This window comes from Anoplopoma fimbria, chromosome 18 (assembly GCF_027596085.1).
Source record: "Anoplopoma fimbria isolate UVic2021 breed Golden Eagle Sablefish chromosome 18, Afim_UVic_2022, whole genome shotgun sequence".
NCBI lineage: Eukaryota > Metazoa > Chordata > Actinopteri > Perciformes > Anoplopomatidae > Anoplopoma > Anoplopoma fimbria.
In genome coordinates, this window is record NC_072466.1 from 7,805,928 (window position 1) to 7,818,116 (window position 12,189).

The window sequence follows — 12,189 nt, forward strand, 5'->3', positions numbered from 1 at the left end:
TAATTATTGAAGGATGGCAAACTGTGCTGCCTCAAGGAGAAATAATCTACAGCGCAAAGTTTCCCTTTGGTGCAGTAAGGTTGAGTTCTGTTGGACACCTTGTGGGAATTTAGGATGTACCTGATGTGCCCTTTCTCCCTCTCTCGGTCTGTTTTAGCGAAAGTGTGTGTGTGTGTGTGTGTGTGTGTGTGTGTGTGTGTGTGTGTGTGTGTGTGTGTGTGTGTGTGTGTGTGTGTGTGTGTGTGTGTGTGTGTGTGTGTGTGTGTGCATGTTCTGTCAGTCTCTCTACAGGTTTGTTTTGCCCTCCAACTTTGTGTGTAAGCGTGTGTGTGTGTGTGTGCATCAGGCGGCTAAGGGGGACAGATTAATAATAGATTTGACCTGAGTTAAGGGAGAAACAGAGACGGCAGTAGAAAGTTGAGACTATATTTAAAAACTGCAGAGTCACACATGCACAATGAACACAATGATTTTCTGCAAGAAGCTGGGGGTCAGGAGCAAAGGAATACACTCTCTCTCTCTCTCTCTCTCTCTCACACACACACACACACACACACACACACACACACACACACACACACACACACACACACACACACACAAACACACAAACACAGCCATATTTCTGACTCTAAGTCATTTGTGTACAAACCTTAACTGCTGTTTGTCTTTGGCTCGGCATTTGCACAGTTTAATAACTATTCCACACTTTGTTCCTGTAGCATAAACGCATACTTTGCTCACCATTACATCTGTGACCTGTCGCTTCATCATCCTCTCTTCATCTGATCCATATTTTCCATGGCGTTTTCCCCTACTGCATCACCTGTGCATACCTTCAGTGCTTTATTACATCTTTATTTCTCTACTCTATGAACACACTCTACAAGACAAAAATCTCGAAAACACTATCCTGAGAAAACATCCTGCGTGTATACACCTGCACAAAATAGTTGATAGAGCAATGCATCAAGAGTTAATTCATTTGGCCAGAACTTGTTGGCAGCACCCAAACTTTGAATTCAAGTGAACTCAGTGAATTTCCAAATCCGGGTTACTTTTTAATTCGGAGCTCTGCAGGTGAATGACCTCAGCTAGCAGGCTGTAGTGGAAAAAAACTGTCAACAAAGAAAAGAAATTAAAGAAAACCAAATGTTTGCATTCAACCATTGTTGAAAGGTTACGAATAAGGAGAAGTGGAGTTTCAAGTGAAATGCAGATGAATGATGAGGTGCTTAGCTAGAAAAAGAACAAACTAATGGCGCTAGTGAAATGGTTCATTGCTATTAAGGTGTAAATAATCATGCCGGTTGATTCTATTTTCAGTGGCCTAGTTCATTTTATTTGGCTCAAAAATCCAAAATCTCATGTGTTAAAACTTTCTATCCATTGATTTGCAGGGGCAGAGCAGCTGTCGATATAAATTAACAAATGCATGAAGTGTATGTTGATTTTTATTTCAAATACAAGTGAGGTCTATATTTCCAATGGTTGGACTGGAAAGTAGGAGCTTATGGGGAGCATTAGAAGGCAACACGTCCCCCGCCCTGAGGGAAGCTCATTCAGCCTGGCATGAAACGCGTTGAGGGAAAGGAAATAGAGGCGGGACGTCTCCGCCCTCAACAGAAAAAAAAAAAAAAAAAAGGGAGAAGAAAAAAAAAAAAAATCTTCAAGATGAAAAATCTCCAAGAGGAGGAATGCGCTGTAGTTCGATTACCTGCCTGCCGAGGAACCTATTGCCTCTCTCCTTGTTGCGATTCTGGAAATAAAGCGCCCTTATGAAAGACAGAACGACCGCTTTGACATGTAAGTAGGCTGCATGTTCATCTGAAACCGACAGCAATGTATTTCCCCATTCCAAAAAAAAAAATAATGTCTCTATAATATTCCTATGAGAGCCGTACTCCTGTGGGGGAACTGTAGGTCTATAGGGACTTAGTGGAGTTTTTGAGGTTACCAGCCTATTGTGATATTTATAGTTTCTCTTTTAAAGGTAAAGCTTAAGCTCCCTAACCTACTTTCTGTGTGTCTGTGGATGGGGACGCGCCATTCACCCCATAATCCCTTGACCTGGATTTATGGTGCTGTTATCTGTGGAAAAAGCCTCCCTGATAAGAGGGGTTCTGTTGAAAGTGCCGGAGAACTCTTGGCAACTCTCTTTTGCAACTTGTCGTTGAGCCTTGGCGCTGCAGGCAGTGAAATGAGAAGCCCTTCAGATCTGAAAGGTTTGTTTGTTTGTTTTCTCTGGAAACTGGAGTATATGGTTTATGTTTACATGCTGGTGTATGTTTTTTTATTTTTTTATTCCAGGCAAATATGAAATTGAGAATCTGTGAGTTATTACAGGTTTTGGGTGCTTTCACGTTATTGTTGGATTTAGTGTCTACTGTGTGCATCAAAGTTACAGTTAAAAAACGAACTTTGTGCAGCTACAATGTAATTTACATTATTTGTCCATGTCTCCTTCCTTTTTACGCACGGTCATCAACGACCTTATTGAACGAGTTTGGTCCTTCTTATGTGATACTGTGTTGCAGACTTTCATTCCACTCAGGCATGTTGATGAAACCTGAACTAGGTGCCTTATATAACCGCATCTAACCCGTCTGCTCATCTGTGTGCCAGCGCACAGAACCAAACACGAGTGGCATGTTTCCATCATGTCATTCTGATCATCACATGGAGGAAGGGTTTTTGGCTGCTTCTGACAGGCAGGTCCAAACAGATTTTTGGTCTTTTTTTTTTTTTCTCGTTTGAGTTGGAAGCATTCAGAAATTTCTCGGTCTGTACTTTTCCACTACCAGCATCTTTTTTTTCTCTCTTTAACTTGGCATCGGGCCTTCCGCGGATCAGGCTCTGCCTCTCTTCTTTTGTATACCGAGGGAACCTACGTCACTCACGGCCGTTTAAGCTGAGAAGCAGCCAAATGGTGAAGCCGATAGGCCTAGTTAAGAGGCTCGGCTATCAGGTTATTTGTACAGGACAAGATTGCAATGGCAAGGTGTTAGACAGGGTGCATGGATATACAGTTACAGACATTATCAGGAGATTGGAGAATAATCCCCTAATCTCTTGAAAAAATGTATTTCATGTTCACTGTGTGTTCACTTTGTTCTGTACTCCTGCTACATTAAAGGGTCGCCATATGTTACACACTGGACACATCTGGATATCATTAGCCTATAAGATTTGTTTTCGCAGCTTCAGTTCAGACTGTGTGACACATGCGGGATGTTAAGACAAGTTGACATGGTGTTGCCTTTCCATGGACTTTCAGTGCGTTGTGGTAAAGAAATGTTTTTTTTCCTTTTGGGTTTTTTTTTGTTTGTTTTTTTTGCCGCAAGCACATCTTGAGGTGCGGCTATGACGCGCAAGGGGCGCAACGGCCTCTGATTGGCCGAGCACAGAATCGATCATCTTCTCACGATCCGTTTAGCTGAAAGAAATGTTTGCAGAGGATCACGCCCACCAGGGGGGGTGTGGCTTTGTGGGGGGCAGCTCCTCCCCCAGCCTATTATAAAGCAACGAGCCAAAGGCATGATAGTTATATTTTAGTTTTGAGGCAGTTGATGAGTTCAGAGCTGCGTTCAACTCATCACATCATGACTCTCAAAACAGAAACAGAACAGTCTGTCCTGACTTACTCCAAATCTAGAGGGCTAGTGGCATTAGTCACCGGTATGGATTTATAACTATTTAAAGACGATTCTTCGTGACATGCATGGATTACTTTTTGCTTTTTATTTAAAAATCTAAACAATCTTTTTTTTTTCTTCCTTTCTTGTGTTGCAGCTTTTATGAAACAGAGAAGGATGGGTCTGAACGACTTCATTCAGAGGCTTGCCACAAACTCCTACGCCTGCAAGCAGTGAGTACCATCTGACTCATGTTATTGTTTTGCATTCACTGGACGACAGAACATTGAGAAACACAGCCACAAATTCCAGTAATTTTCCTCTGGAGAGGCTTTGTGACTCAATGTGGCTCTCTGATCAGCTGATTCGCATACAAAACAAAAGTGTGGATACTTTTGATGCTTTGTTGAATGAACTAAAATGGAACTCTTTCTTTTTTGCAGTCCTGAAGTTCAATCTATTCTGGACTTGAGTCCTCCCCAGGAAGCTGAGCTCATGAACACAAATCCCTCTCCTCCTGTAAGTATATTTAGACTAAACAGCGAATTGTGTGCTTGCTCCTTTGTTTACATTTCACCGTTCTCAGAGATATAAACACATATCCTCTGTTTACATGTTTATTATACATTTTGGGATTCTTAATGTGGCTCTAACTTCCTCATCTTCTCCCCCTCTCTCAGCCTAGTCCATCCCAACAGATCAACCTCGGTCCATCCTCCAATCCTTCAGCCAAACCCAGTGACTTCCACTTTTTGAAGGTGATCGGCAAGGGGAGCTTTGGCAAGGTCCTGCTGGCACGCCACCGTACAGATGACCAATTTTACGCAGTCAAAGTCTTACAGAAAAAGGCCATCCTGAAGAAGAAGGAGGTAAATATGTTTGCAGTCATGTTAAAAGTACACATGCAACAAAAGGGGAATTCCTTCTAAACCTCTCTAACCTGCTCTTTGTATTCCTCAGGAGAAACACATAATGTCAGAGAGGAATGTGCTGCTAAAGAATGTCAAGCACCCGTTCTTGGTCGGCCTGCACTACTCTTTCCAAACAGCGGACAAACTCTACTTCATCCTGGACTACATCAATGGAGGAGAGGTGAGTTACCGGCTGAACTGCTGCCAGTGAAAAATAAGGATATGAAGCAGAGATGATAGAGGTGAAGCAAGCTATTTAAAGAAGAAGCTAAAGATAAACGAATAGGCTCGAAAGACATTATAATGATGGATATAGTCGGAGGAGGAAGGGGAGTTTTTAAAGAGGTATAATATAGTGCCAGAATCATAGATTTATATGAGGCAGAAACACAGACAGACAGAGGGGATATCCTGTCATGAGAAGCAGAATAGAAGCTGCCGCTCTCTTGTCTTTCTTTTCTGTAAAGGAAACACCTCTCAGGAAATCATGGGGTGGGTCAGGGCAGCGGGAGAGACTCTGGGCCAAAATTAGCAGCGCCATTCAGACTCAGTGTGTGTGTCTAATCCAGCTAATTTCCTGCGATTGTTTTACGACCAAAGACAGTGCTGATTAAATATGGGCCTCATCGGGAAACAGGATACATTAACTCTCCTTCTCCCCTTTCTCTTTTCTTCCCCTCTTTTTCCCCTCTATCATGCTGTTCTCTCACTCCACCTCTGGCCCTCTTTTCATCTGTCTTCCCTTGTTAAACTTTTTAAGCCTTCCTGCCTCTTAACTCCCATCTGGTTTCCTCTTTGTCTCTTAATCTTGCTTTTTTATCAATATTCTTCCAAAATCCTTTCCTTGCTCATGCTGCTTTTAAAATAATCTATAACAAAATAGACACAATTCAAGTTTTGTTACTAAAAATATGTATTTTTTTTCTTGTCTTCCAGTTGTTCTACCACCTACAGAGAGAGCGGTGCTTCCTCGAGCCCAGAGCAAGGTTCTACTCAGCAGAGATCGCCAGCGCACTGGGCTACCTCCACTCCCTCAACATCGTCTACAGAGACCTGAAGCCGGAGAACATCCTGCTGGACTCACAGGGACACATCATTCTTACAGATTTCGGCCTCTGCAAGGAGAACATTGAACCAAATATGACCACGTCGACCTTCTGCGGTACGCCAGAGGTAAGGACAAAATATCCGGTGATTCTGAATTTGACAGCCCTCTGTAAAATTCAGTAATGTAGCTTACAACTTCTCCATGTACTTTTTCTGTCTGCAGTATTTGGCTCCTGAGGTTCTTCACAAGCAGCCGTATGACAGAACGGTAGACTGGTGGTGTTTAGGAGCTGTTCTCTATGAGATGCTCTATGGCCTGGTGAGTAACATTCACATTCACCTCACATGATTTTATAGTAAAGCTACACCCTCAATTTTGTCTTAAATGTCAGAAATAAACACTATGACATAGACTGATACTGTACACAGTGGTACAGTCTTATCTCATCTTTGTTCCACGTGTTTGAACATGAATCTATGCATGATTTAAAATGATGTAATCATTGTTGGTCATGTGGTTTTCTTGCTCTGTCTTGTTGCCAAGATGCTAATCAGCTGTTTTTGTCCCTTCCCCAGCCTCCGTTCTACAGCCGTAACACAGCGGAGATGTACGACAACATCCTGAACAAGCCGCTGCAGCTGAAACCCAACATTTCTAACGCAGCCAGACACCTGCTAGAGGGCCTTCTTCAGAAGGACCAAACCAAGAGGCTGGGCTGCACGGATGACTTTGTAAGTGCTTGGTTATTTTTGTTGTATGTGTGTATCTGTGAGAATTCATATTTACATATTATGTGCGTTAAGGGACATTATTTAATTAATCATGATTTGTGTCTCTTCACAGATTGAAATTAAGAACCACATATTCTTCTCCCCCATCAACTGGGATGACCTCAATGCCAAAAAGATCACCCCTCCCTTCAACCCCAACGTGGTACGTTCCTTTTTAATACCCCCCCAATAGGTGTTTTTTTATGGCAGATTTATGATTTTCTACAGTAAAGTAGCCAAAGACGGCAGATTTGCTCTTGTCTTTGTCCTCAGTATTCACATTTACACGACTAGATCAACAGCATGGAACAATCCTCGCTGTGAATTCACACATTTCCAGATATGGCAAGGTATTTTACAGCCTGACTAATCCCTTCTTGTCCCCCCCTTTCCTTCCTCCCTCCCAGACGGGACCTAATGACCTGCGGCACTTTGATCCAGAGTTCACAGACGAGCCGGTGCCCAGCTCCATCGGTTGTTCCCCAGACAGTGTGCTCGCTACAGCCAGCATCAAAGAAGCTTCTGAGGCCTTTGTGGGCTTCTCTTACGCCCCATCTATGGATTCCTACCTATAGGATTTAAAAACAGGCAATTCAGACTTACAGGACATGAACTGTGGTGTGTCCACGCACTTGCATCTTTACCCCACCTTACATTTTACCATTTGGGGTGATGGATGTTCCTGAACCAACCCCCTGCAACAAGTCTGCATCTGCAAAGAATTGAAACATGTGTACTTGCCATATTTTCTCCAACTCTTGAAAGAAGACTTGCTACGAGGGGAAGCCTGCTTTATTTAGATGGCTCATTGAGGTTGTAATCCTCCATCTTACTCTGATTAATCAATGCACAATTTCTTCAACTTTCCACAACAGACACAAACTGCAGCCTTCAATTGCCCATCTCTTACCTGATAGTGGAGGTCCTTTGCACACAGCTCAGGCAGCTTAGAAGCCCCCTCAACCCTGAACCGACAAGCACACACACCAACTTCCACCTTCTCTCAAAAGAGGAAGGCTGCACCCTACTGTACCAGCCCTGACAAGGATTTCCATCCTCATCTATGTAGACAGTCTTTTGAGATTCTTTCTAACCACCCACAGTGGAACTTCCTTTTTGAGTTTGAAAAAGTAGCTTGGAGATAACATTCATTTGGTGCTTTAGTTTCCTCTTATTTACTTTCTGTGCGGTTGAAAAGGGAGTTATTTGAAGCTGAATGTTACAAAGGGGGATTTTTTTTATTTATTCTCTCAAATGTGCCTTTTATTTTTTTCTCTCCATCAGATGTCACATGTTTTGGGTTTGTCTGCGTTGACCTTAAAGTTACCACGTTTCATTTCGCTTCCCACCTGACTGCAGGGGAGAAGAGCTGTATTTTTGTAAGCTACCAGAGAGGAATGGTGTAGCACCTAATCAACACGGCTGTTGCGGCAATAACGTGAGATGTAGAGGACTTAAATAATGTTTCATATCTTCATTTGCACATAAAACAATACAGGTGATAGAGAGAGAAAGAGAGAGCACAGCTGCTAGGTGAGAAAGAGAGTGATGTGTTCAGGAGTGTTTGTGTAGTTCTGCTTGCCAACTGTGTCCCCCTCATGTAGTTTTCCATTCGCCTCACAATAATTTAAGTCCGGCCCGCAGCCAGGCCGAAACTGAACATTCCATTTTAATATTGCTGTGATGCAGTTTGACGGTATTTAAGTTTGTTTGTATATTTGAGTTATGTGTTCTAGTTTTAATGTATATTATTGAACAAAAAATGACTTAAGGTATGCTTAAATAAATATATGTAACAATTCATGTTAAATGTACTGTAAATTGTAAAATTGTTTAAGATTTATGTGGCCATGTCTGGTTTGCAATAAAAGTTTAACTTTATTAAAACTTATTTACTTGTTTGTTATTATTAATGAATTAATTGTATTGATTTTCCTTTAGTTTGAAATATGCAGGTCATTTTAAAATGATATTGCAAGTTAATTTCCAATGGAGTCCATAGAAAATAGGCACATCAAAGCATTTTTAAGTTACAGAGTAAACTTGAACATGTAGAGAATGATCTGGTTAACATTAACTGATCCTGGTTGGAAGGATCTTGAGCCACTGGCCACTGGTGAACGTCCCACATTAGTGTTAAACGGACTTTACCCCCCTCCATGCGTCAGCAGCCTTACACAACAGCTATCGTGACGTCCAAGTACCTGTGTGTTTGGATGGATCTGTTTGCTGACAAATAATTGGCTGATAGAATAGAAGATAGATAGATAGAATGATAGATAGAATGATAACGCAACTCTATAATGAACCAGAGCAGACTTATATTGCACTGATTGTTGAAGCTAAGACTGCAATAACATGACATGATAATTTAAGTAGGAATGATATAAATGATATACTGTGTCTTCAATAAGATTACAGCAGGGGGTTTTGTTGACGACGGATGGTGCCCTTCTACTGGAGCTAAAGGTTGTGTTCATGGTTAATTGTGTCTGCTGGGGTGTCTTTAAAGAGGACACGGAATTTCTACCAGATGCAGGCGGTTATTGTTTGAATGCCTTCTGACCTCAAACACCCTGGGAAAACTGTAAAATGAAAAAGTTTTGCCACAAGGATTTACGTTATAAGAGGTTCGTTGGGAAGGTGTCGTAGTGGAAACCAATAAAATGTTTATCTCTGTGGACTTGTCCAGACAACAGTTTGAAATTATTGATCTGAGAAGTTGCTGGGAAATTCAATTAATCCAGTTCAAAATGTCTATTTTATGTCATATTTTATGTCATATTTATGTTTATAAATGTTATGTCATATTTATGTTTATAAACAAGGTTTATAAACATAAATATGATTGGGTAAAAAAAGTTATATTTTAAAGTAACTTCACAACTTCCATGTTCTTTAGAATTAGATGATACCGATTGCATCTCCAGACATTCTATTTTCTTAAAATGAACATCTACACAAAGTCTGCATTGTTTTACAGAATATTCAAATCATTACCTTTCACTTTCAAACACTGATTTAACAATTGTCACAGTAGTTTTTACCATCCTCATCTGTATTATTGTCCATTGGTCTAAGCTTTTGGAGAGAGTAAACAAAGTAACTTACTGCTGATTAAGCAGTGAGTAAATTGTAAACCATTATTTTATTTTTTTAAAGCTACAAGATGAAGAGAAAATGTTGCTGGTCACAGTGTTGGGTATTTTGGATGAGATGATATACAGTATGAGATCATTATTGGCACACCTGTACTAGGGTCTCAGATTAGTAAACTGTATTGGGCCAGAGATGTTCTATATTACTCAGTAGTAATAGTCATACACTGTCATCTGCTGGCCAAGTCCTGAACTTATGAAGTAAACCAGTTGCTTATACTTTCCCAGATATGACATGACAGATATGACATTACCGATATCGAGCTTATAAAGGCTACAGGAAGCTTTATCTATGCCTGTAATGAATATATATTAGAAATAAAAATAACGTTTGATTTTATGTATCACATTGTGAAGTAAATTTTCTTTCACATTTGTAAACATAAGTATTATAAGTGGAAACATGCGCGTTAAATGATCATTTTTGTCACTTTTTTCGAAAAAGTATATGTTGACATTTTTTCACGCAATTTTTCGACATCCTATACTACGACAATTTTTGGCATACCATACTCAGAACTTTTCATAACTTATTTCGGCAAAGTATATTTTTACTTTTTTTCATGAAATATACTATACTATGACTTTTTTAATGACAATTTTCGACATAGCATACTATGAAATTATTTGACATCCTACACTATGTCTACTCCCATAGAAGTTTGGACATACTATACCATGACCTTTTTGGTATACTTTATTACGATTTTTTCATGAAATCTTTCGACATACTATAGTATGACTTTTTTTCGTCACATTTTTCGACATGCTATACTTTGACATTAAAAGGCATTCTATATGAAGACCATTACATTTCTTTTTTTGAAAAAGTATACTTTGCCATTTTTTAATGACATTTTTCAACATACTATACTATGACTTTTTTTACTGACAGTTTTCGACATACTATACTATAACCTTTTTTCATCACATTTTTCGACACACTATACTATGACCTTTTTTCATGAAATTTTCGACATACTATACTATGACTTTTTTCATGAAATTTTTCGACATACTATACTATGACTTTTTTTCATGAAATTTTTCGACATACTATACTATGACTTTTTTTCATGAAATTTTTCGACATACTATACTATGACCTTTTTTAATGACATTTTTCAACATACTATACTATGACTTTTTTCATCACATTTTTCGACACACTATACTATGACCTTTTTTCATGATATTTTCGACATACTATACTATGACTTTTTTTTCACATTTTTCAACATACTATACTATGACTTTTTTTCACATTTTTCAACATACTATACTATGACTTTTTTTCACATTTTTCGACATACTATACTATGACTTTTTTTTCACATTTTTCGACATACTATACTATGACTTTTTTCATGAAATTTTCGACATACTATACTATGACTTTTTTTTCACATTTTTCAACATACTATACTATGACTTTTTTTCACATTTTTCGACATACTATACTATGACTTTTTTTTCACATTTTTCGACATACTATACTATGACTTTTTTTTCACATTTTTCAACATACTATACTATGACTTTTTTTCACATTTTTCAACATACTATACTATGACTTTTTTTCACATTTTTCGACATACTATACTATGACTTTTTTAATCAACATACTATACTATGACTTTTTTTCACATTTTTCAACATACTATACTATGACTTTTTTTCACATTTTTCAACATACTATACTATGACTTTTTTTTCACATTTTTCGACATACTATAACCTTTTTTCATCACATTTTTCGACACACTATACTATGACTTTTTTCATGAAATTTTTCGACATACTATACTATGACTTTTTTCATGAAATTTTTCGACATACTATACTATGACTTTTTTCATGAAATTTTCGACATACTATACTATGACTTTTTTTCACATTTTTCAACATACTATACTATGACTTTTTTTCATGAAATTTTTCGACATACTATACTATGACTTTTTTTCATGATATTTTCGACATACTATACTATGACTTTTTTTGAAATTTTTCAACATACTATACTATGACTTTTTTTCATGAAATTTTTCGACATACTATACTATGACTTTTTTTCACATTTTTCACATACTATACTTTGACATTAAAAGGCATTCTATATGAAGACTTTTTTCTTTTTTGAAAAAGTATACTTTGCCATTTTTTAATGACTTTTTCAACATACTATACTATGACTTTTTTTACTGACAGTTTTCGACATACTATACTATAACCTTTTTTCATCACATTTTTCGACACACTATACTATGACCTTTTTTCATGAAATTTTCGACATACTATACTATGACTTTTTTCATGAAATTTTTCGACATACTATACTATGACTTTTTTTCATGAAATTTGTCGACATACTATACTATGACTTTTTTTCACATTTTTCAACATACTATACTATGACCTTTTTTAATCACATTTTTCAACATACTATACTATGACTTTTTTTCATCACATTTTTCGACATACTATACTATGACCTTTTTTTCATCATATTTTTCGACATACTATACTATGACTTTTTTTCACATTTTTCAACATACTATACTATGACTTTTTTTCACATTTTTCAACATACTATACTATGACTTTTTTTCACATTTTTCGACATACTATACTATGACTTTTTTTCACATTTTTCGACATACTATA

At 38.0% G+C, this 12,189-nt stretch overlaps 1 protein-coding gene across 4 annotated transcripts in view; it reads left to right on the forward strand.

Annotated features, from left to right (window-relative positions):
• sgk1 (serum/glucocorticoid regulated kinase 1) overlaps window positions 1–8,248 on the forward strand; it is a 32,588-nt gene extending 24,340 nt beyond the window's left edge. Inside the window, exons 1-10 of one of the 4 annotated variants that reach the window (XM_054618086.1) lie at window positions 1,678–1,806; window positions 3,793–3,868; window positions 4,079–4,154; window positions 4,316–4,504; window positions 4,596–4,727; window positions 5,483–5,719; window positions 5,817–5,912; window positions 6,170–6,325; window positions 6,438–6,527; window positions 6,772–8,248. In XM_054618086.1, the coding sequence (XP_054474061.1) occupies window positions 1,779–1,806; window positions 3,793–3,868; window positions 4,079–4,154; window positions 4,316–4,504; window positions 4,596–4,727; window positions 5,483–5,719; window positions 5,817–5,912; window positions 6,170–6,325; window positions 6,438–6,527; window positions 6,772–6,939 (1,248 nt within the window). In that variant the 5' untranslated portion in view covers window positions 1,678–1,778 and the 3' untranslated portion in view covers window positions 6,940–8,248. Of the gene's footprint in view, window positions 1–1,677; window positions 1,807–2,125; window positions 2,226–3,567; window positions 3,679–3,792; window positions 3,869–4,078; window positions 4,155–4,315; window positions 4,505–4,595; window positions 4,728–5,482; window positions 5,720–5,816; window positions 5,913–6,169; window positions 6,326–6,437; window positions 6,528–6,771 lie in introns of those variants that run through there. The other 3 variants (XM_054618087.1, XM_054618085.1, XM_054618084.1) reach the window with 3 other exon arrangements.
• The last annotated feature ends 3,941 nt before the right edge of the window (window positions 8,249–12,189 follow it).